The sequence below is a fragment of the Balaenoptera borealis genome (genome assembly GCF_965194805.1).
Source record: "Balaenoptera borealis genome assembly, chromosome: X".
Classification (NCBI taxonomy): domain Eukaryota; kingdom Metazoa; phylum Chordata; class Mammalia; order Artiodactyla; family Balaenopteridae; genus Balaenoptera; species Balaenoptera borealis.
The window spans coordinates 43,700,392-43,727,133 of record NC_138881.1 but is presented as its reverse complement, the minus strand read 5'-3'; the positions used below and the strand labels follow the sequence as shown (position 1 = coordinate 43,727,133).

General features: G+C 37.3%; 1 protein-coding gene across 2 annotated transcripts in view; it reads right to left on the bottom strand.

Annotated features, from left to right (window-relative positions):
- Nucleotides 1-26,742, bottom strand: part of CLCN5 (chloride voltage-gated channel 5) — a 153,302-nt gene that overhangs the window by 93,260 nt on the left and 33,300 nt on the right. Inside the window, exon 1 of one of the 2 annotated variants that reach the window (XM_082376010.1) lies at nt 15,899-17,580. The exons of the other annotated variant lie outside the window; for it this stretch is intronic. Coding sequence (XP_082232136.1) covers nt 15,899-15,968 — 70 coding nt within the window. The 5' untranslated portion in view covers nt 15,969-17,580. Of the gene's footprint in view, nt 1-15,898; nt 17,581-26,742 lie in introns of those variants that run through there. 2 annotated transcript variants of the gene reach the window in all.

The following is a 26,742-nucleotide window of genomic DNA, read 5'->3' as shown; positions in this document are numbered from 1 at the left end:
TTTATCCATTCATCCGATGATGGACACTTAGGTTGCTTCCATGTCCTGGCTACTGTAAATAGAGCTGCAATGAACATTTTGGTACATGACTCTTTTTGAATTATGGTTTTCTCAGGGTATATGCCCAGTAGTGGGATTGCTGGGTCATATGGTAATTCTACTGTTAGATTTTTAAGGAACCTCCATACTGTTCTCCATAGTGGCTGTATCAATTTACATTCCCACCAACAGTGCAAGAGGGTTCCCTTTTCTCCACACCCTCTCCAGCATTTATTGTTTCTAGATTTTTTGATGATGGCCATTCTGACCAGTGTGAGATGATATCTCATTGTAGTTTTGATTTGCATTTCTCTAATGATTAATGATGTTGAGCATTCCCTCATGTGTTTGTTGGCAATCTGTATACCTTCTTTGGAGAAATGTCTATATAGGTCTTCTGCCCATTTTTGGATTGGGTTGTTTGTTTTTTTGTTATTGAGCTGCATGAGCTGCTTGTAAACTTTGGAGATTAATCCTTTGTCAGTTGCTTCATTTGCAAATATTTTCTCCCATTCTGAGGGTTGTCATTTCATCTTGTTTATGGTTTCCTTTGTTGTGCAAAAGCTTTTAAGTTTCATTAGGTCCCATTTGTTTATTTTTGTTTTTATTTCCATTTCTCTAGGGGGTGGGTCAAAAAGGATCTTGCTGTGATTTATGTCATAGAGTGTTCTGCCTATGTTTTCCTCTAAGAGTTTGAGAGTGTCTGGCCTTACATTTAGGTTTTTAATCCATTGTGAGTTTATTTTTGTGTATGGTGTTAGGGAGTGTTCTAATTTCATACTTTTACATGTACCTGTCCAGTTTTCCCAGCACCACTTATTGAAGAGGTTGTCTTTTCTCCACTGTATATTCTTGCCTCCTTTATCAAAGATAAGGTGACCAACCTCTTCCAAAATATAGCAGAGGGAGGGACACTCCCAAACTCATTCTACGAGGCCACCATCACCCTGATACCAAAACCAGACAAAGATGTCACAAAGAAAGAAAACTACAGGCCAATATCACTGATGAACATAGATGCAAAAATCCTCAACAAAATACTAGCAAACAGAATCCAACAGCACATTAAAAGGATCATACACCATGATCAAGTGGGGTTTATTCCAGGAATGCAAGGATTCTTCAATATACCCAAATCAATCAACGTGATACATCATATTAACAAATTGAAGGAGAAAAACCATATGATCATCTCAATAGAGGCAGAGAAAGCTTTCGACAAAATTCAACACCCACTTATGATAAAAGCCCTGCAGAAAGTAGGCATAGAGGGAACTTTCCTCAACATAATAAAGGCCATATATGACAAACCCACAGCCAACATCGTCCTCAATGGTGAAAAACTGAAACCATTTCCACTAAGATCAGGAACAAGACAAGGTTGCCCACTCTCACCACTATTATTCAACATAGTTTTGGAAGTGTTAGCCACAGCAATCAGAGAAGAAATAAAAGGAATCCCAATTGGAAAAGAAGAAGTAAAGCTGTCACTGTTTGCAGATGACATGATACTATACATATAGAATGCTAAAGATGCTACCAGAAAACTACTAGAGCTAATCAATGAATTTGGTAAAGGAGCAGGATACAAAATTAATGCACAGAAATCTCTTGCATTCCTATACACTAATGATGAAAAATCTGAAACTGAAATTAAGAAAACACTCCCATTTACCATTGCAACAAAAAGAATAAAATATCTAGGAATAAACCTACCTAAGGAGACAAAAGACCTGTATGCAGAAAACTATAAGACACTGATGAAAGAAATTAAAGATTATACAAATAGATGGAGAGATATACCATGTTCTTGGATTGGAAGTATCAACATTGTGAAAATGACTCTACTACCCAAAGCAATCTACAGATTCAATGCAATCCCTATCAAACTACCAAGGGCATTTTTCACAAAACTAGAACAAAAAATTTCACAATTTGTATGGAAACACAAAAGACCCGGAATAGCCAAAGCAATCTTGAGAACAAAAAATGAAGCTGGAGGAATCAGGCTCCCTGACTTCAGACTATACTACAAAGCTACAGTAATCAAGACAGTATGGTACTGGCACAAAAACCAAAATATAGATCAATGGAACAGGATAGAAAGCCCAGAGATAAATCTGCTAAATTTTAAGACAGTTTATTAGAGCTGCTAGTGCAGAGAGGAAGGTAGATTTCTAATGTTTTCTTCAATAACTGACATTTTTCTAAATTAAAAATGATGAGAAAAGATGGAAAATTAAACCATGAATGCAAAGGGAAACAATCATCTTTAAAGGTTTGCCACATATGAATGTGCTAGATATCACACCTAAGATAAATATTTTTTTAAATTTAAACAAACAAATCCTTACATACATTTGACTTAAGGAAAACGCAATTTATTTTCATGTCCTAGAAAAAGATTCCACAGATGCTTTAAAAACATAATACTAATTGTTAATAGTAGAGAAAATGAATAACTAAAGCTGTACAAGAAGCCAGACATCTCAGCAGATACGGCAAAACAACAGCTCCTTTGAAATTAAACACATTAAATTTTTTTTCAAATCTCAAAGAATAATATTAGTAATTAAAAAATAATCAAGATAGGATACAATTACTATGATATCTTTTCTCCTCATCTATAAAATGGAGATAATAATAGTATTTATTTCTTGGGTTGAGGGCGGGATAACATGTAAACCTCTTAGCACCACACCTAATAAAGCTCAAAAGTACAATGTTCAATACATATTATTTTTAATTATTTTTATTTATTTAAACTAAAACAAACCCAAAAAGCAGTTCACTGATTTTTCCCACCTCACACCTCCTGCCTCTAGCAACCACCAATCTATTCTCTGTATCTATAAGCTATAATATATATATATATTATATATATTAGATTCCACATATAACAAAGACCATATGATATCTGTCTTTCTCTGTCTGACTTATTTCACTTAGCATTATACCTTTGAGATCCATCCATGTTGTTGCAAATGGCAAGATTTCATTTTTTTTTTATGGCTGAACAATATTCTATCATGTGTATGTATGTATATATGTATATACACACACATACACACACACCACAATTTCTTTATCCATTCATCCACCAATGGACGCTTAAATTGTTTCTGTATCTTGGCTATTGTAAATAATGCTGCAATGAATATGAAGGTGCAAATATCTTTTCAAGCTAGTGTTTTCATTTTCTTTGGATAAATACCCAGAAGTGGGATTGCTGGATCATATGGTAGCTCTATTTTTACTTTTCTGAGGAATCTCCATACCGTTTTCCATAATGGCTGCACCAATTTACATTCCCACCAACAGTGTAGGAGGGTTCCCTTTTCTCTACATCCTCCCCTACATTTGTTATTTTTAGTCTTTTCGATAATAGCCATTCTAACAGGTGTGAGATATCTCACTGTGTTTTCTTTTTTTGAAGTATAGTTGATTTACAATGTTGTGTTAGTTTCAGGTGTACAGCACAGTGATTCAGATATATAAATATAAATATATATATATATATTTTTTTCAGATTCTTCCGCTTATAGGTTATTTTAAATATTGAGTAGAGTTCCCTGTGCTATACAGTAGGCCTTTGTTGGTTATCTATTTTATATATAGTAGTGTGTACACGTTGATCCCAAGCTCCTAATTTATCCCTCACCCCCCTTTCCCATTTGGTAACCATAAGTTTGCTTTCTATGTCTGTGGGTCTAACTCTGTTTTGTATATAAGTTCATTTGTACCTTTTTTTTGGATTCCACATATAAGCGATATCATATGATATTTGTCTTTCTCTGTCTGGCTTAGTTCATTTAGTATGATAATCTCTAGGTCCATTCATGTGCTGCAAATGGCATTATTCCATTCGTTTTTATGGCTGAGTAATATTCCATTGTATATATATACCACATCTTCTTTATTGATTCATCTGTTGATGGACATTTGGGTTGCTTCCATGCCTTGGCTACTGTAAATAGTGCTACAGTGAACACTGGGGTGCACGTATCTTTTCGAATTAGAGTTTTATCCAGATATATGCCCAGGAGTGGGATTGAAGGATCATATGACAACTCTATTTTTAGTTTTCTAAGGAACCTCCATACTGTTCTCCATAGTGGCTGTACCAATTTACATTCCCACCAACAGTGTAGGAGGGTTCCTTTCTCTCCACACCCTCTCCAGCATTTACTATTTGTAGACTTTTTGATGATGGACATTCTGACCAGAATGAGGCAATACCTCATTGTGGTTTTGATTTGCATTTCCCTGATGATTAATGATGTAGAGCATCTTTTCATGTACCTGTTGGCGATCTGTATGACTTCTTTGCAAAAATGTCTATTCAGATCTTCTGCCCATTTTTAAATTTTTTTTAGTTTTTGCTATTGAGTTGTATGAGTTCTTAATATATTTTGGATATTAACCCATTATCAGATATATGATTTGCAAATACTTTCTCCCAAGCAGTACGTTGCCTTTTCATTTTGTTGGTGGTTTTCTTTGCTGAACTGAAGCTTTTTAGTTTGGTGTAGTCCCATATGTTTAGTTTTGCTTCTGTTGCTTTTCCTTTTGGTGTCAGGTTCAAAAAATCACTACTACAACCTATGTCAAGAAGCTTACTGCGTATGTTTTCTTCTAGAAGTTTTATGGTTTCAGGTCATATGTACAAGTCTTTAATCCATTTTGGGTTAATTTTTGTGTATGGTATAAGATGGTGGTCCAGTTTCATTCTTTTGCATGTGCCTATCCAATTTTCCCAATACCACTTATTGAAGAGGCCATCCTTTCCCCATTGAATATTCTTGGTTCCTTTGTCATAAATTGACCGTGTATGCATGAGTTTACCTCCAGGCTCTCTATTAGGTTTCACTGATCTATGTGTGTGTTTTTATGCCAATACCATACTGTTATTATTTCTCTAGCCTTGTAATATAGTGTGAAGTCAGCAAGCCTGATGCCTCCAGCTTTGTTCTTCTTTCTCAAGACTGCTCTGGCTATTGGGGGTCTTTCATAGTTCCATACAAATTTTAGGATTGTTTGTTCTATTTATTTGAAAAATGCCATTGGTATTTTGATAGGGATTGTATTGAATCTGTGGATCACTTTGGGTAATATGGACATTTTAACAATATTAAGTCTTCCAATCCACGAGCATGGAATATCTTTCCATTTATTTGTGTGTCATCTTCCATCTCTTTCATTAATGTCTTAACAGTTTTCAATATACAGGTCTCTCACCACCTTGTTTAAGTTTATTCCTAGGTGTTTTATTCTTTTTGATGCAATTGTAAATGGGATTGTTTTAATTTCTCTTCCTGATAGTTCATTATTAATTTATAGAAAAGCAACAGATTTTTGAGTGTTGATTTTGTACCCTGCAACTTTACTGAATTTGTTTATTAGTTCTAACAGTTTTTTGATGGAGACGTTAGGGTTTTCTATATATAATACGTCATTTGAAAATAGTGACAGTTTTACGTCTTCCTTTCCAATTTGGATGCTTTTATTTCTTTTTCTTGCCTGACTGCTCTGGCGAGGACTTCCAATACAAGCATACCTCGGAGATATTGCGAGTTCAGTTCCAGACCACAGCAATACAGCAAATATCACAATAAAGCAAGTCACATGAATCTTTTGCTTTCCCAACGCATAAGAAAGTTACATTTATACTGTACTGTAGTCTATTAAGTATGCAATAACCTTATATCTAAAAAAATGTACATACCTTAATTTAAAAAATACTTTATTGTTAAAAATCGCTCACCATCGTGTGAGCCCTCAGCGAGTCATAATCCTTTTGCCAGTGGAGGGTCCTGCCTCAATGTTGATGGCTGCTGACTGATCAGGGTGGTGGTTGCTGAAGGTTGGGGTGGCTGTGGCAATTTCTTAAAACAAAACAACAGTGAAGTTTGCCCCGTCGACTGACTTTTCCTTTTGAACACCTAGAGGCTATTGTAGGGTTATTAATTGGCCTAATTTCAATACTGTTATGTCTCAGGGAATAGGGAGGCCAAGGAAAAGGAGAGAGACAGGGGAACAGCTGGTCAGTGGAGCAGTCAGAACATACACAACATTTATCAATTAAGTTTGCTGTCTTATATGGGCACGATTCATGACATCCCCCCAAATTACAATAGTAACATCAAAGATCACTGATCACAGATCACCATGACAAATAATAATTAAAGTTTGAAATATCGTGAGAATTACCAATATGTGACAGAGACATGAAGTGAGCAAATGCTGTTAGAAAAATGGCACCGAGAGGCTTGCTTGATGCAGGGTTGCCACAAACCTTCAATCTGTAAAAATCACAATATCTGTGAAGCACAATAAAGCAAAGTGCAATAAAACAAGGTATGCCTGTACTATGCTGAATAAAAATGGTGAGACTGGGCATCGTTATCTTGTCCCTGATCTTAGAAGAGGTTTTCAATTTTTCACTGTTGAGTGTGATGTTAGCTGTGGTCTTGTCATATATGGCCTTTATTATGTGGAGGTACATTCCCTCTATATCTGCTTTGTTGAGAGTCTTTATCATAAATGGATGTTGAATTTTGCCAAATGCTTTTTCTCCATCTATTGAGATGATTATATGATTTCTATCCTTCATTTTGTTAATGTGGTACATCACATTGACTGATTTGTTGATGATGAACCATCCTTGTGTCCCTGGAATAAAGCCTATTATGATGCTTTTAATATAAGTGTTGAATTCAGTTTGCTAATATCTTGCTGAGGATTTTTGCATCTACGTTCATCAGGAATATTGGCCTCTAATTTTCTTTTCTTGTGGCATCCTTATCTGGTTTTGGTATCAGGATCATGCTGGCCTTGTAAAATGAGCTTGAAAGAGTTCCCTCCTCTCCTATTTTTTGGAAGAATTTGACAAGGATTGGTATTAATTCTTCTTTGAATGAAATGAAGCTGTCTTCTTTGAATGACCAGTGAAGCCTCTGGTCCTGGACTTTCATTTGTTGGGAGGTTTTTGATTACTAAGTCAATCTCCTTGCTAAGTAATAGGTCTGTTCAGATTTTCTCTTTCATCAGTCTTGGTAGGCTGTACTTTTCTAGGGATGTATCCATTTCTTCCAGGTTGTCCAATTTATTAGCATGTAATTGGTTCACGGTAGTGATCCTTTGTATTTCTATGGCACCAGTTGTAACATCTCCTCTTTCATTTGTTTTGTTTTTTTTTAATTAATTAATTTATTTATGGCTGTGTTGGGTCTTCATTTCTGTGTGAGGGCTTTCTCTAGTTGTGGCAAGCGGGGGCCACTCTTCATCGCGGTGCACAGGCCTCTCACTTTCGCGGCCTCTCTTGTTGCGGAGCATGGGCTCCAAACGTGCAGGCTCAGTAATTATGGCTCACGGGCCCAGTTGCTCGGCGGCATGTGGGATCTTCCCAGATCAGGGCTCGAACCCGTGTCTCCTGCATTGGCAGGCAGACTCTCAACCACTGCGCCACCAGGGAAGCCCTTTCATTTGTTTTTATTTGACCTCTCTCTCTCTTTTTTTGTTGGTGAGTCTAGCTAAAGGTTTGTTAATTTTATTTATCTTTTCAATGAATAAGCTCTTAGTTTCACTGATCTTTTCTACTGTCTTTTTAGTCTCGATTTCCTTTATTTCTGTTTTAATTTTTGGTATTTCCTTCCTTCTATTAAATTTGGGCTTTGTTTTTCTTTTTCTAGATGCTCCAGCTTTCTTTTGGTTTCCATTTGCATGGAATATCTTTTTTCATCCCCTCATTTTCAGTCTGTGTGAGTCCTTATATTTACAGTGAGTCTCCTGTAGGCAACATATAGATGGGTCGTGGGTTTTTTTGGTTTGTTTTTGTTTTTTTTAATCCATTCAGCCACTCTCTCTCTTTGGATTAGAGAATTTAGTCCATTTAAAGTAATTATTGATACGTATGTGTGTGTTGCCATTTTGTAGTTGTTTTTTGTCTGTTTTTGTAGTTCCTCTCTGTTCCTTCTTTTCTTGCTCTCTTCCTTTGTGGTTTGATGACTTTCTTTAGTGGTATGCTTATATTCCTTTCTCTTTATCTTTTGTGTATTTACTATAGGTTTTTGCTTTATGGTTACCATAAGGCTTACATATAACAACTTATATCTATAACAGTCTATTTTAACTTGATAACAACTTAAGTTTGATCCCATTTCAAAACTCAATATTGTTACTCTCCCCCCACTATGTTTTATGTTTTTGATGTCACATTTTACATCTTTTACCTTCTATATCCCTTAACTAATTGTTGTAATCATAGTTATTTTTACTACTTTGGTTTTTTTTTAAGCTTCATACTAGCTTTATAAGTGATTAAACCACTACCTTTACTATATATTTACCTTTCCAGTGAGATTTAGTCTTTCATATGTGTTACTAATTAACACCCTTTCTTTTCAGCTTAAGGAAGTCCCTTTAACATTTCTTATAAGGCCAGTTTAGTGGTGATGAACTCCTTTATCGTTTGCTTTTCTGGAAAATTCTCTCTCTCCTTCACTTCTGAATGATAACTTTTCCGGGTAGTATTCTGGGTTGGAAGTTTTTTTCTTTCAGAACTTTGAACATATTGCACCACTCCCTCCTTGCCTTCAAAGTTTCTGCTGAAAAATCTGCAGATAGTCTTTTGCGGGTTCCCTTCTACGTAACAAGTTGTTTTTCTCTTGCTTTTAATATTATTTGTCTTTAACTTTTAACATTTTAATTATGTGTCTTGGTGTGGGTCTTTTTAGGTTCCTCTTATTTGGAACTCTCTGGACTTCCTGGATATGGATGTCTGTTTCCTTCCCCAGGTTAGGGAAATTTTCAGCCATTATTTAAAAAGCAAGCCAGGTCCAAGTAAAAAGTTTCACAACACTAAAAGCAAATATGCAAAGTCACAAGGATAGGGTGAAAACGGTAGCAATTAAGATAGTATAAGAAAAACAAATATAAGATAGATGGACTAACAAGTATATAAGAAAGACTACCATTCGATGGCAAATAACCATTAGATTATTAAAAATAAAAGAATCACTGAGCACATCTATAAGAAACTGAGGCAATATTATAAATTAAGGAATTAAGGCTATCCTTCCACATCATTGAACCATCTCTTAAATCTATTGGAGCATGAATTTAAAAAGAAAAAAAGTTCATTGCTAAGTGAAAAATACAGGATAATTACAATGCTAAATTTTATGCAGTAAATACAATAAAAATAATTATAGATTAGATTAAATAAAATCTGACCCTAACTGATTACAAAAATACATTTTTTTTAGACTGCGCCATGCAGCATGCGGGATCTTAGCTCCCCAACCAGGGATCAAACCCGTACCCCCTGCATTGGGAGTGCAGAGTCTTAACCACTGGACCACCAGGGAAGTCCCTATAAAAATACATTTAAAAAACGTCTACTCCTGCAAATGGCAACAGAAACAGACTCATGGATATAGAAAACAAACTTGTGGTTACCAAAGGGAGAAGGGAAGGGAGGAGGGACAGATTAAGGGTATGGAATTAACAGATACAAATGACTATGTATAAAATAGATAAGCAACAAGGATACAATGTATAACACAGGGAATTACAGCCATCATCTTGTAACAGCCTAAAATGGAGTATAATCTGCAAAAATACTGAATCACTATGCTGTACACCTGAAACTAATACAATATTGTAAATCAACTATACTTCATTTTTTTAAAAAAGGCTACTCCTTTTAGGTTTGCTAATGTAAATTAAGACATTAGTCACAGAATTTTTTTTTAAAAAAGCAAATTTTAAACCAAAAACAGACATTATAAAATGATCTTTTAAAGCTCTAGATAATGATTTTTTAAATATCCTGGAAATAAAAGAAAATCTAATGATTTTTTTACAAAACAAAAAACTGATCAGTTTAACACGACAAACACAATTCTAGTTGGAGAACTGTTCCATTATTTGAATGTGAGAAATCAAACTAGCAACAAAAACAATGAAAGAATTCAATATATCTAAACAAAACAATCAATACAATTATCAGGTTTATCATAATATTCAAGTGGAAAATTTTGAGAAAATGTTTTTCACAAAAATTTTATCATATACTCAGACACAAAAACATTCTCAATAAAAATGAAGTGGCAGGATTGTTACACAGCACAAAGCAGTAAGACAAAAGTGGGATAAAAGAACACAAACCACATGGAAATTGTAAAATATATCTTTCTTAAATGACAACTAAATCAAGAGAGTAAGGGACTATTTAAAATTCAAATATGAATCAAAATATATCCATAGCTCTATATGTCTCTCTTAAGAAAAGGGCGGTTTAAAATAACTAATAAAATTGATAAATTGGTAGTACAATTCAACGAAAGAGAAAAGCACACAAATTACTGACTTTAAAGATATATAATTCATGCAAAGATGATTTACATTATTAGGGCATTCCATATGCAAATATGTTTTTTAAAAAAAGAAAAGGAATAACTTTCTACAAAAGAAACGCCCAAGTACCCAGAGTGAAATAAGGAATCTAAATAGACCAAAGAAATAAGCAACATTATCAAGAAACTTCAAAAGAAACAAAAATGGCACTTAAATGTCTAAATAGTAAATGAATAATAATCCTATTACACAAATGTTTCCTAAAAGTGTTCTATCAAATTCATTTTCATGAGGTGAACATCAGCTTGATTACTAAACCTGACTTATGGCTAAACTCTGAAAAGGAAAATTATAGTTTTGTCTTATCTGTGAATGTAAATGCAAAATTCTAAATGAAATTTTAGCAAACCATATACCAGCACTTTAAAAGAATTGATCTTCATGGGCATTCAGATTTTAGCCTGAGGTTGCAAGGCTGATTTCTAAATAAGACAAGCGATTCACGAGAAAAATAGTAAACACAAAATTAAGTGAATAAATATGGTTTAAATAATCTGAAAATTCAATATTCATTTCTGATTTTTAAAAAAGGATTTTCTTTTAACTATAAATATGATATGTCTGAAAGAAGTCAACACTATTCTTAAAGCAGACACACTGGAAGTATTCATCCCCCCAAAAAGCAGAAAAACACAAAGATATCTAGTCACCATTCCTAATTAATCATGTTAGAAAACTGGACCATTGTAACGACGCATGAAAAATGAGCAAGTAGTATAAGGAGATAAAATTAAAACAGCACTATTTGCACATTATGTAGTTATATAACCTGAAAGACCAAGATATTCAAGAAACAAAATTAAAAGTAATGACTTCAACAAAGGGGCAAATTATAAGATAAAATCTCAAAAATCCATTGCATGCCAATAATAAACATCTACAGAAATTTGTTTTACCACAGCAACAGCCACCAAAAAAAGTTAACCCAAGAGTTACCCTAACTGGGCCACATATACTTTGTGGGGACTAACTATGGCAAAGATGACAACAGTTTAATACAATACAGAAACGTTTAGGCCTTCATTTCTGCCTAGACGTTCGCTGAATCCTGTCAAGTTTACTTCTGTAATGTGACAGTATGATGTACAAACCACAAGTAAATGATTACTTAGTACCGTATTCACCCACTGTGTTAGTAAAATAATAAAGCCAAATGACTGTGGGCTATTGGGATAATGAAGACACACTCAAGATGCTATTGACTATACTACCCCATAAACCAACTGTCTGACCCAGTACTCTCAGTTCAGGAACAGGTCGCCCCCCTCCCCAAAGTAAACCTCTCCTCTCCCATTTATAAAGGGTGCTTTGTACAAAAGATAATTGTCACAACTGCATTCATAATCTTTTTAAAAAATCCCAGAGATGTGATTAAACCAACTCCAATATAGCACTTATTCCTCTCACTCATCGATTGTTCATTTCAAGCGATACACACATGAACGAAACATGCACTCTCTAATATCAAGGAACTTGGGTGATATTATTTAATTCAACCATTTAAATAAGTGTTTATATCATGCTACGTGATACATGGAAGTGTAAAAACTAATGTTAGCTGAAAAGGTCTATCAATGACAAAAACAAAAAACTGCATAACCAATGGTAAAAGCAATGTGGAAAGATTTTCTCTCTATACACACAAATAGAAACAAAGGAGCGAGACAAGAATGTGTAAGAAATGGACAATAATATAAACAGTTGGTGTTTTAAATCTGTGGAATACTTTTCCACACATGCATACAAAATTGCACTGCAACTTCTATAATGCTTTCAATAGCAAAGTTTGGCATTATCTAGCTGCTCCTGTTTCTATTTTTTACAGGGAGACCAGCCTTTATGTAAATGTAACTCAGTATACCCCTCTTTTTCCTTCTCCTCTGTTTCTCTTCTAACTGCCAATAACGTAAAACCCAAGTACTTCTTGTAGATTATTGTACTTGCTGCATTTACTGAATAGGGCGTTTTATGTTCCCTTTTTCTAATTTTAAAAACAGATGAATGGAACATGTTATATTTCTTTACTTTTAAAAAGTTGCTTTTTTATACTTGTGATCCTTAAATGAAATCTTTCAGTGGGTCAGTGACCCTTGATAGAAAAAATAAAATACAAGTTTTCCCATCCTGTTTTATATAATGCTACTTGTTGGAATGTAAAAAGGAATCCTGAAAGTCGACATTACAAGTTTCCCACCAGGGGGCAAGGGGCTCCTCTACATTTAGGCTCCCCCTGGCCCTTCAAGACATTTAAAGGGATTTTATATTTAGTCTTAAAACTTCCAACTTATTTTGTTCCTAAATGTCACCTGCATTAAAAACAATGTTTTGTCTCTGTTGCCACTTTGAAAAACAGCTCAAAATTAGGAGATCAAAAACAGAGAAAGAAATGAGCACGGGTGATAACGGAAGTCACAGGGAAAAGAGGAACGGCAGCAAAAGCCAAGATAATTCCCCCCGATTCCCGCACACGTATGGCCACTGGCTCCAGTTAGAAGCATCACAAAGCCTTCAGGCTCAGAGGCAAAGAACACAGGACCCGAGGACTCAGACTAATTTTCTTAATGATGCCACTGAGAGTTTGGTGAATTTAATCTTTAGAAGGTTTATTCTACTGGTTTCAGCTTCGTATTTTAGCTCGAACACAATTAACGGTAGTCCAAATACATTCTCTGTGTTCTTTGCTATTCTCTCAAAAGCTCAACAGCTGCTGCTCTCTGGCTACTAGTAATAGAAAGAAATGAATTTAGTAATATTTGGATTTAAATCCTGAATCTTGAAAGGCCTGACTTCTGTACTTAAAAACTTCACTTAAGAAATAAGTAAATAAATAGAATAAAAATCTGCTAAAACTGAGACACTAAGGCTGAGGCATGGAAAAATAAAATAAAATACCTATGGTATCTTTCCATGCAATTTCAAGATGCGGTTTTTTGTTTGTTTTAACACTGTTTTTCTTTTGGTTAGGGTGTAGTATAAGGTTGAGTTTCCAGAATAAAAAGTAGGGAAATATTTTTTTTTAAGTAGGGAAAGATATGTATAAGGCTCAGAGATGGAGGAAGGCATTTACCATGAAATCTGAAATTAGAATAGGATTCAAGCAACTTCAACTATGTGGGAGAATGGATAGCAGAAAAAGAATTCACACAATGTCTTTGAATTATAGTGTGAGAAATGATGGTTCATTGGGGAAAGGAACTTTCGATAAATGTTTTTGGGAAAACAATTAAAATTCATTCCAGATGAGTCAAGGATTCAGTTTTTTTTTTTAATTATGAGACACTATAAGAAAATGGAAAGGTGCATTTATAATCAATGTGTGAAAGAATTTTATTAATACCAAAGCAAAAGAAGAAATTATCACCTATGGGTGATGAATATGACTAAATAAAGCTTTTCGTACATTAAAAAAATTACAAAGTTTAAAAAGAAAGCAATACAGATAAAAGCAGCCATGATTTTGATGGAAAAAGAACTTAATACAGAAAATAATAAAGATCTGATACAACCTGATAGTTAATACTACTTTCCTTTGGGTAAGTAGCTAAAAAATATAAAAATCTTACATCAGTCACCAAGAAAGGAACACTGAAAATTGTTTAGCCTCATCAGCAATTAAAGCACTACCTATTAACTCTGTAATAAAATTCAATGCTACAGCCACATTTTATTCTCCTGACAAATTATACTAGTTTTTAAGGATACAGTACTCTATTGGCTCCAGGTGAATTAATTAAAGCAACAAACAGGAGAAAAATCCATATTTTTTGGTCACTGGCATTTTTTATACTGACTATTTCCATGCATCACTAGGATAGTTCTGTAACCTTTAGGGCATGTTTTTAGCATTTCAGTTCCTTTCAGATTTTTTTTTAATTTCAGATTTTTAGTCATTTATGCCTAAATCTGTTTGGCAATCTTTCATAAATATTTCTCCATTTTATTTCTTCCATTAAGTGAAACTGCTTTTGGAAATTTGGTTGAAAATATTTCCAGTCACAAGCTTCTTTATCAATAAATAACTTTTATACACTTTCTGGTGATTTTACAACATTTAAAACATACTTCTAAAAAGGCATTTTGGGCTATTTTATTCATTTTGTTTCATTAAAGCCTATATTATAAAGAGAAACAAAGCTTTCAACAGTGCTGAAGGACTGGCTGAATTTATTCTAAAAGTGGCATTAGATGTTAAATATTATTTTATGATAGAGGTGTTAGCTAACACTACCGTGGTAACCACATTGCAATATATAAATGTATCAAACCAACATGCTATACATCTTAATGTTATATGTTAATTATATCAATAAAAATAAATGTTATTTTAACTCTGTAACATAAAACTAAGAGATACATACAGACATATAATTAATTCAGCATCCCAATAATCATAAGAATATTTATATCTTTAATCCTAAATACATTAGACAGTACTAGACCTTTAATGTGACTAATTAGAATTTATAAAAGTAAAGTTGCTTCAATACAAAAAAATTATAGGGAACAAAAAGTAGAGAAAGCATAGCCAAAGAAGTGAAGCAAGCAGAGGAGCTTCACAAAGACACAAAGACACGGCCAAACGAGTAGATATGTATGATGGGCTGAAAGTGAATTATATTTTGTTGAGTCTGAAGAATGGACAGAAATAATTCAAGGCAGATGAAAAGCTTCAGAACTACCCTGTGATACACAGAAACGAGCAATGTGAGAAAACTGTGGACAAGTTCATTCTTTCAAACAAATCATCTGCTTCCCAGAAGTTTTAAAATCGGTAAATGGTTAAATAAACTGTGGTATATTAGTGACGGACTAAAATCTAGCCATCAAAAATGAAAAATGATAAATGTGTGGCCCGTGGTGGAGGGTGTGAAGAGAAGTGGGCTGTAGGCAAGACTTTAAAATAAAATGAAGATAGAACACAACACATCTGTCTTTCACTAAAAATCACAAGGACACAAAGAGGTAAGAGTTGTGGGGAAGATATTGCCCTCTTTTCAGGTATATTAGTATAAAGAAAAACATATCATATTCAACCTATTTTTGCTTGTTTCAGAGGACGAAATTCCCCCCATCCTCTGCAAAGTTGGCTCCCTAACCTGCATTTTGACTATCTTCTTCCTCACCTTTGTGCAGGCCTTTGGTTCAACTGCCTCCAAGGGACCCCTATATCTCCAGTGACACGTGGTCCACTCCTTCCATTTAAAACAGAACCACAAACACTCCTTCAATATTGCTGTCCCCTCAAGTAATATACACCCCACTCCGTCCACAGATACTTTGCTCCTACCTTTATCTTCCACCTTGGTTGGAAAAAATGTCCATCCTTTTGGGAGAGTCTACAGACCAAACCTACCCAACCACTACTTTACCCTGTCTCCTGGTCTTCTACGCAAAATAACTGCTTAAAAAAAAAAAAAAAGTAGTTAAGGGATCAGCTTACCCAATGTCACACCGTTGATTTGCAACAGAGAGAAAACTGGAATCCAGAAAGCTTGACGCCAGTTGCCCATGGCCACAAAAGACCCTTTTGCTCCCTGCCCCTCTTCCAGGTGATTGAGATCTGCTAGTTATGGGCAACTGGAGAGGAGCAGCTGTCACCATCACAGCTGAATTGGCTTGAGGCTGGCTGGCCCAGCCCTGCCCGCCACCTGCTCCACACTCTAAAATCAGCCTTTGTACAGCCTGGCTTCTGGGAAAGAGGAGGCACTAGGAGGAAATGGGGGTGGGGGGAAAGTGGTTCTTTTTTTTTTTTTTTCTTTCAGTCTCCCTCCATAGATCCTCTTTGGGGGAAGTCTAGACACACATATTTTGAAAACTCCCCTTGTGGTCCTGATGTTCAACCTTGGGTACTGACTGTAGTCCAATAAGGAGAGGTATGAAGATATATCAGATACCTCTAGGAAACTGATCACTATAGCAACTCTGTTGCTATGTTAATTACAGTAGACTTGCAGAAAAACATACCAGGGTTTAGAATTCTAGCCCTGACACTTAATTGCTGTCTGACTCTAGGCCCATCATTTTACTTCTTATAGCCTCAATTTCCTCATCCTACAAACTGGGGATACCACCATTAATTTCCCTGGCTTATGAAGTGTGCTTAAAGATTCACTGCACTGTGCCTGACACACATATAGTCATGAAGTTTCTTTTTAAAGAGAATTTTTTAAAGCCTTCTATGGAAAATAACTGCTTTACAAAAATTATATTCAATGTCAGCATTTCTCTAACATACTCAACTTGTTAGGGAAACAAATCCCTAATACCAGCACCTATTTTAACTCTCCCTCCCCCCTTGCCTTTAGACAAGGCTCTAAAATTCTTTTCTACCCTCACGCCCACTCAATAAAAAGCTTCTTTAGAAAACTATCCAATCCGAATCGCTCTGAGTATCTACTATTTATGATACAAGCTTTTCCCCTGAAGGAGACTTTTCCTCTCCCATTGTCTTATCTATATCCTTGACTTCCTTAATGCGGCTTGAGAAAAATTTCTGTTCTGAAGTTGGCTTTTTTATTGGTTTCTTCCCAGAGAACCAAAATTAGCCTAAGGCACCTGCTTAGCTTTTCCTAGGACCTCCAAGTCCACCAAACCACCCTTCCCCCAAGCAGAACAAACTGGCCATGGGATCCAGTTTACCTTTGCTGCCTACCGCTCTGGCATAACCTTTGAAAACACCTTTTTATGTACTGTTACAGCAACACTCCACTGTAAAAATACTTATGTACATAGACAAAGCCTGAAAGAAAACACAAAAAGAATAAGAGCTGCTGTGTTAGAAGGATGAGAGTCCTGGCAAGTTATTTCCAGAAGCCTAACATTAAATACAAATTTTAACAAGCAGTTCTTTTGCATTGATGACTGCAAACTGAAAGCTTTCAGGTCCCCCCTACTCAAACCTGTCACTGCTGAATGACATTATCCTCGCCTCCCTCCATTTCAGGAGTCTTAACTATTAGCAGCAGTCTCACCTCCCTTTGCCTGTTCTCATATTTAGCAGTTCTTCAGGAATATCTGATACCAAGGACCACTTCACCCTGGAAACCATTACCTCCTGTGGATTGTTCTACCATTATACCTTAACCACCACCCCCGCCCTGGGAGTCTCTTGGGGTTTTGGCTCTGGCTCTGTTACCAACCCGCTCCCGCTCCCACCTCCCCACCCCCCACCCGCAGTGAAAGCGCAGAGTCCTAACCACTGGACCATCAGGGGATTCCTGCCAATCCACTTCTTGACTTTAGAAGTGGTTCTCAAATGTCAGCCCGTACCAGAACCCCCTGGAGGGCTTGTTCAAACAGTGGGCCCATCCCTGGAGTTCCTCCTTCAGTGGCTTTGGGGTGGCACCCTAGAATTTGCCTTTCTATCGGTTCCCAGGTAGATGTTGCCTCTGCCGGGGGTGGGGGCCACACTTTGAGCACCACTGCTTTACGTAGAAGAGAGCTAAACTTGGTTAGACCAGGGTTTCTCAACCTCAGCACTACTGACATTTGGGGCTGGGTAACTGTTGTGGTGGGTTGCCTTGTACACTACAGAATGCTTAGCAGCATCCTTGGCCTCTACTCGATGCCAGTAGACACCTGCCCCCTCCCCTCAGTCAACTGTCACAACCAAAAATGTCCCCATACATTTTCAAGTGTTCTGGACTGGGGGGGCGGGAGTAGGCAAAATCACCCCAGGTTAAGAACTACTGAGTTAGACTGACAGCCAAGCTCCCTTTTTAATGAAGTAATGAAGCCTCCTCCTCTTGTTCATAAAATGCAGATTTTTCTCCAGATGTGATCATTTTTGTTTAATTCATCCATGCATCTATCCTACTATGTGTCAAGCACTGGGGGGCTACTCAGGTCGATGAACAGGTCCCTGCTCTTAAGGCACTTACAATTAATAGAAGAGCCAGTGTGATCAGTAGGCCCAGGAAACTGTGGGGACATGGAACAAGGGGTCACAGCAGACTTTCTGAAAGATTATGATAAAGATGGGCAGGAGTTGGCTAGACAAAAGGGATGGGGGAGGAAAATTCCAGGCAGAGGTCATGGCGCACTCAAAAGGCATGGAGGCAACAAAGCATGAGAGTCAGGGAACTACCAGTTGTTCCTTGTAGCTATAGGCAATCATCTTTTTTCCCCTGTGTAGGAAGGGGTTAGTTAGGGGAAAACAACATTATCAACCCTTCAATCTTTTTATCTCCTATATCCGTCTCTGGTAATTCTCTGTCCTTCCCCCATTTGTACCTTAAGCTATAGCCATTTTATTTTTTTAAATTTGTTTTATTGAAGTACAGTCGATTCACAATGTTGTGTTAATTTCTACTGTACAGCAAAGTGATTCAGTTACATATATATATATATATATATATATATATACACACACACACATACACACACACACACACATACACACACATTCTTTTTCATATTCTTTCCCATTATGGTTTATCACAGGATATTGAATATAGTTCCCTGTGCTATACAGTAGGACCTTATTGTTTATCCAAGCTATAGCCATTTTAAACTTCTTTCTACTAACCCCGGAGCCTCATAGAATCACTTTCTCCAGGCGCCTGAATTAAATCCTTCTCCTCACTTCTATCATGACACCCATTACACTTAGTTGTAACTGTTTTCGTCTGTCTGCCCTACTAAGCCCACAATCTCCATTAGGGCAGGAACCATGGCTAGGCCTTTTTTCAATGTATCTCCAGCATCCTGAACTATGCCAGGCACAGACAAGCCACTCAAATTAAATATCACCTGAATGAATGATGCCCTCAAATTCCGTATGTCCCAAACTGAACACTCACCAACACCTTCCTTCCACAAACTAGGTTCTACTTCTATATTCCTCTACCATCCCTTCCACCTCCCACATACCCCATTCATGTATTCTCATCAAAATCTTGGCATAATCTCTCACTTCTTATTTTTCTCACTCCATACATCCATTTTGGTGTCTTCAGTGAGAAGCAAGATCTGTCCTCTAAACCTCAATAAATATTCATCTGGTAGACAATCTATGGAAAGAGCATGGGCTTTGGAATCAAATAGAAGTGGGCTCATCTCACATCTGCCTCTTAATCGCTAGGTGATTTTGAACAAGTTATAATCTCAGAGACTTAGTTTCCTTATCCTTAAATGGGTTTAACAGCACCAACCTTACATAGGTTTTTATGAAGTTAAACGTGAAGTGCTTAGCACTTCGATGTTACTCAATAATAAATGTTTCATTTCTCCTCACAGCATCCCTGACAGGAGTAAGCAGCGGTCAGGAAGACATGTAAAGAGCTAAATAAAAGGTCAATAAAATGGGAGAGAGTGAGAGGGAATAACATGGAAAACCAAAGAAGAAATAAAAATTTAATTCCCTTAAAGAATCATGTTTACTTTTCTATTGTTTTCTTTTCTCAAAATTTAACACATAACATTTATATTGATCAAGGAACACAGTAATAACCAAGAGAAATGAAAATATATGTCCACCAAGAAACTTGTATGCAACTGTTCATAGCAGCATTATTCATAATAGTATACAAGTGGAAACAATGCTAATGTCCATGAACTGGTGAATGGATAGTGGTACATCCATACGATGGAATATTATTAGGTAATAAAAGGAATGGAGTACAGTTACATGGATGGACCTTGAAAACATTATGCTGAGTGAAAGAAGCCAGATGCAAAAGACCACATATTGTATGATTCCATGTATATGAGATGCCTAGAATAGGCAAATCTATAGAGACAGAAATTAGAGTAGTGGTCTCCTAGGGTTGGGGGTGAATATAATTAAAACCATTGAATCATATACTCTAAATGGGTGAGCTGATGGTGTGTGAATTATATCTTAATAAAGCTGCTAAAAAAGAAGATAGAAGAACAGCTGGAGAAATGTCCAAAAATTTTTTTCCTAATTATTTCCTTCCTACATCCTAGTAGATTATCTTATATATCCCACTCTGAAGACTGCCACCTTTGACTAAAGAGAAATTGTCTGGCTATAGAGAAAGTTTCTCTGGCACTGGCCATGACAAGGCCATGACAAGGCACTGCCAGAGAGGTTGGTGAGAGCCAGGCTTGAGTAGAAGTGAAGGGTCAGCGCCCTAGACCAGTGCTTCTCAGACTTGAAGGTACACAGGCATCACCTGGGGACTTGTTTTCCCAGGGTTGGTGTGGATCTAAAATGAAAGAATGTATTAAAATGCATTATAATTGGTAAAGCACCATATAAATGTTGCTGTTAGTCAAGTCAAACATTTCTGAGGATGTGTGGGGGTCACTGTGAGAGGAGGAAGGGAAATGGCAGTAAGGTTTCCTTTTTCCTACTTTGCTTAAGGAAGTAACAGCCACTTAACCTCACTGAGCCACAATGTCTTCAAATCTGTATGTTGCAAGCATCCGGCACAGGCTGTAGAATCATATGATTTTAAATGGCTTTAAAATTCCTAAGTAGAAAAGTCACATGTAGACAGCTGAGAGCTTATTCAGCAAGGTCACTTGGTGTGGAAAGATATGAACTCTGGGGTCAGAAATCCTGGGGTTGAGGCCCAGGTCTAACACTCGCTAAGCTTTATATCTTTAGTAAATTCCTCAGTGTTTCTCCATATTTGATAGGGGTGGGAAAATACATCTTGCCTGCGTCACAGGGTGGTGGTAGGATCAGCTGAGCTGATAGTGAAAGCATTTTGTCAAACTCTGGATGGGTTGCTTCACAAATCTTTTTATTGCACATGTCTATCAGTAGAAAAACATTCAGAAAAGAATCTGAAAAAGAATATATGTATGTATAACTGAATCACTTTGCTGTCACCTGAAACTAACACAACATTGTAAATCAACTACACTTCAATTAAAAATTAAATAAATAGGGACTTCCCTGGTGGGGCAGTGGTTAAGGATCCGCCTGCCAATGCAGGAGACACGGGTTCCACCCCTGGTCCGGGAAGATCCCACATGCCGCGGAGCAACTAAGCCCGTGCACCACAACTACTGAGCCTGCACTCTAGAGGCCACGAGCCACAACTACTGAGCCCGCGGGCTGCAACTACTGAAGCCCGCACACGCCTAGAGCCCATGCTCCACAACGAGAAGCCACCACAATGAGAATTCCACGCACCACAACAAAGAGTAGCCCCCGCTCACCGCAACTAGAGAAAGCCCATGCACAGCAATGAAGACCCAACGCAGCCAAAAATAAATAAATAAATAAATAAATTTATTTTTAAAAATATATACATGTGATGACACAAATGAGTTAAAAGTTAAGAGACAATTTAAGGCTACAATGAGATACCACTATGCACCTACTAGAATGGCCAAAGTCAAATACGCTGACCATATCAAGTATTGGGACAGACGCAGAGCATCTGAAACTCACTGACTCTACCATTTTACATCACCATCAGCAACCACTGTGGATAACAAGTTGGCAGTTTCTTAGAAGTTAAACACACACCTACCATATGACGCAGTCATTCCAATCTTAGCTATTTACTCAAGAGAAATGAAAGCATATGTCCATAGAAAGATTTGCTCACAAATGTTCATAGCAGCATTATTCACAGTAGCTAAAAACCATAAATAACTCCAATGTCCACCAGCAGGGGAACGGATAAATAAACTGTAGTATGTCCACACAATAGGATAATAAAAAGCAATGGGCTGTTGGTATGTACAACATGGCTGAACCTCAAAATAATTATGCTGAACAAAAGGAGCCAAACAAAAGAGACTACATACTGTATGATTCCATTTACATAAAACTCTAGGAAATGCAAATTAACACATAGTGATAGAAAGCAGATTGGGGGGGTGGTGGTGGCGGGGCGGCGTCCCTGCTGGCTGAGAAGGGAGAAATTAACAAAGGGAAACTTTTGGAGATAATGGATATTTTCATTGTCTTGGTTGTGGTGATGGCTTCATAGGTGTATACATATTTCAAAACTTATCACATTGTACACTTTAAATATGTGCCATTTACTGCGTGTCATTATGTCTCAATAAAGCTGATAAAAATAGATAAAAATCACATGTTCTCAAGGCCGAACAGTATCTTACAAATCATTAAACCAATCCTGGGCAGATCCTTCGGCCCCTCTGTCACTTTGATGTTCCTGGTTTAAGCTGAGGAGTATGAGCCCGTGTGTTCAACTTCCACATGGAATGAGCAGCACAAGACAACACAAGACAGACCTATTTCAATCCCCCTGCTGGCTGCCCTGGAAGCACATATGCTTTGTTGTACGTGACACAATTTTCAGTCATGTACATATTGATGAAGTTCAAGAAAGGTGTTTCCTTGAACTTGGGACACTCGGTCACTAACAGACAGGCAGGATAAAAATCGTCCCATGTGGGGTCTGTAGGAATCTGTTGTTGAGGGAGCAATGGAAGAGACGGCTTGTGGAACTGAACACTCTGATGGCTGAAAGAATGAGCCTTGGAGACAAGTGCCCGGCACATAGTAGATGCTCAAAAAATAAGCAAAAAATAATGTAATAAAAATAACAAAATTAAAAAATAAATACTATTAATTCAGAATCTGTCATAATATGGATTATAGCTAGATAGAAAAATATCTTCAAAAAGGGAGAAAGGAGTTCAATAAACAGATCAATAGCATAAGCAGGATTTCGGGGGCATGACAAATTCAATTAAGCAAATTAAACTTACACGTCCTTCAGAAAGAATCTACTTGCAGCTTAACACAGGTAGCACAAACTGCCTGTATTTCAAATCCTAACATCATGACTTAATATCTTGTAACCTTGAACAAGATGCCAAACCTCCATGTTTCTTCACTTATAAAATGGAGGTGAAAATAGTATTTACCTCACAGGGTTGTTGGGGATTAATGAGTTCTTATTTGTAAGGTGCTTAGAACAAAGCCTGACACTAAACTGCTACTTGTTCATTAAAGCTGTAACTGGCAAAAGTTTGTTTCAAGCTACACTTTTTGCTAAAATACAGTGACTTTACCCACAATTGGATGGAATTAATGAAGTTTTTTTCAAGAAGTAATCTCTCACCTACTCCTCCTGTAACAGTTCTTTCAAAAGAACATACCTTGTTTGCTGCTCTAATTTCAACAAAAACAGCTCAATTATTCAAAACATTGCTTGATATTTTCTGGCACACAGTTGGTGCTCAATAAATGGTTGCTGAACAAATATTCTTCCAGACCAAAGCAAATGTACCATAATTAACATTACTGTTTTTATAGTCAGAGTTAAAATGCAACATGCATCCCATCCAAATAGGAAATAACCCAAAAGAGGTAGAGTTACCACCTAACCGGTTAACCAACTTCAATGAAGTTGTCCAAGATAAGAAAGGTGCTAGTATTAAGGCTTTGGTTTAAGCCAAAATGATGATGCAATGCAGGCATTCCTTAGCACTTTTTGGTGAGAACAAGAAAAAAAGACAGACTTAATGGTCCACAAACAGGAAGAACATGGACTGTACCCTAAATGGCCTCACTGGGAAACAGCACAGGTCTTCAAAGTAACTGACATGGGGACGTCCCTGGTGGTCCAGTGGCTAAGACTCCATGTTACCAATGCAGGGGGTCCGGGTTCAATCCCTGGAACTAGATCCCACATGCCGCAACTAAAAGATCCCACATGCCGCAACTAAAGATCCCTCACACTGCAACAAAGATCCCGCGCATGGCAACGAAAATCTCGTGTGCCGCAACTAAGACCTGGTGCAGCCAAATAAATAAATAAATATGTTAAAAAAAAAAACCAACAAAGTAACTGACATGGAATTCACCTGTCATCCCTCTTTTGCAGGGAATACTGAGCTGGTTTGTAATGTTTGTCCTGAGATACCTTCTAAGGTGGGAAATCAAATTCCCTTTTTCCCAATGAAAGGTTGGAATCAAGCAGGAAGAAATATTTCCTTGCTTTGAGTGGCCCAGGTGAGCAGAAGTTGAAAGCATCATCTCCACAGGTAGCAAGTAAAGTGTCCTCAAAGAAGCAGCCAAGCAGTTACCACTTTGTCCTGGGTACTGCCAGACATTGCTGTTCCTCCTCCTTTCTAGACTACTTTTACATTACTGTGATGGCCACCTGTTGCAATAGTCTCTTCTTAAATCCTAATCAGCCTCTCCCCAGTCCTCAAACCATGTACTTCACTGGGAAGAGAGATCAACAAACACAGCTTTCTTGTTCTTTGCCTCTACAGTCTCAAGGGAAGGGTTATTGCTCCAACATGACTTGTTCATTCCAGCTTCCATCCTCTTACACAAGTCCTTCTGCTCTACCCAGAATCACTTGCTCTTGCCCCTCAACACCACCTCAAGTCAAACACTTCCTTAAAAAAAATTTTTTAAACCAACGCATGTCCCTCACTTTTTTCACCACCCACCTCTTTTTTTTCTGGAGTCACTGGCTGGCTGTTCATTAAGTCTGCACCCCTTTTACCATCACTTGTAGTACCGGCCCAGGTATGTCAGGTCCCTAATCTCGTTCCAATACTGGATTTTCAGCTCATGCTATTGCCTCTAGGCTAAGATGGCACCCTATCAATCTGTTATCGGCACTATAGCTGGTTGGGCCAGGAAGAGGGTGGGGACCTTCATTCTCAAGGCAGAAAATATGGAACTGGGCCAGGCTTGAACTTAATTAAATAGGCCAAGCTCTCATCTAGGGGAAGCTCAAGGTGAGAATGACGTTTCAAGCTTAATCACCTAGAGATCACCAAGGACAAGCCTATAGTCTGACAAAGTCAGATTTATTCATGCATAAGAGAGGGCACTCCAGAGGAACCATGGGATGCTGCTCAATGAGAAGAAGAAGGGAAACATCTTTTAGGGATGTTTCTGAATGATTCTGAGGAGGGCGGGCCTAAGGAAAGTGGGGATCAGTTCTGGATTGGTTATTATTTTCGAGGCAGCATTAGGAGAAGTGGGGATAAACTAAGGGTTGGGTGCTCTTCTGAGGCAAGGGCAGCTCAGCAATTGGGACTCCCCAGTAACAGATGGGAACAGCAAAGTGGGTCTGGGGCACCATTAACAAGAAAGCAGTATTCACTGAAAGAGTGTATCTTCATGGCTTTTTACAGCTGCTGCCTGACTTTGGGAGAAACAGTGTTTCCTGTTAACTCTGCAGTTGTCTTCTGTCCTGGTGTCTGTCCTCGCAGCCCAATTAACAGAAAGAGCTGATTTTTTTTTTTCAGTCCCAGCTAATTCTCCCATCCTGGACTTTTTTGACTCTTTCAGTGAGATAGACATGGATGCCATGCATCTTCCAGTTTATTTTTAGTCCTGAAAACGTCTAGATCTGGCAACAAATTATACAACCAAGAAGAACCTGGACTATATCTACTGACTTTGTAAGTTTAGGCAGAAAACTGAAGACTTTAGGGGCATGTGGGAGCTTTCCACCTCTTCTTCCTTGTTGAAGGTCATGACTCTTGACCAGAAGGGAAGATACGGGAAATGAATATTGCTACTTAGATGATGTCAAAGAATAGGATGTAGTTTTCTGGATAACCACTTACGATCTCAGAATGATGAACTTCTGGCAAGGGAGGGGGAAATTTCACACAGACAAGGAAGAAATGATTTTGCTGGAGATTCATTAACATGATGAATATGGACTTAAAAGAAAATGTTAAGGAAAAGAAAAAAACACCACCAAAAATGTGACATAGAAAGAAAAACCACAGTGGAAGAGACACCCTCTGCTCTTCAAGAGAAAACCAGACAAAAGAGCTAGAATCGAAACTGACACACCATTGTAGAGCAGTTATGCTCTAATAAAGATGTTAAAAAAAAAAAAGAGGTAGAATCATGCCTAGGGCTTTAGAAGTCCTCAGACTGATTTAAAGAGTAGTAGTAATACACAAAGTCACTGGGGCACTTCAAACACCAGAAAGCAATGATCTCACAGTTACCATCATCAAGAGCGAGTGAGATGGCATCTGGCACTAGATGATAGAAGGCAGTAAAGTATAATGGTTAAGGAGAGGTTTGAAGTCAGGCCGACCAGGGTGCTGGCTCTTGCTTGTCACGTAATCTTGGTTGAAACACTTACCCTCTCTGAACCATCATTGGCCCATCCATAAAATGGGTATTAGAATACTTACTTCACTAAGCTCTTATGAAAACCAAAGGCTATAATACATTCAAATATCTATCACAGTATGTGGCACAGAGTAAGCACCCCAAAGGTGGCCATTATCATCATCATCACCATCATCATCATCATCATCATCCTCATCATCATTTGTAGCAAAAAGGCAGTAGTACTTTCGTATGGAATTTAATAAACCAGGTGGTGGAAA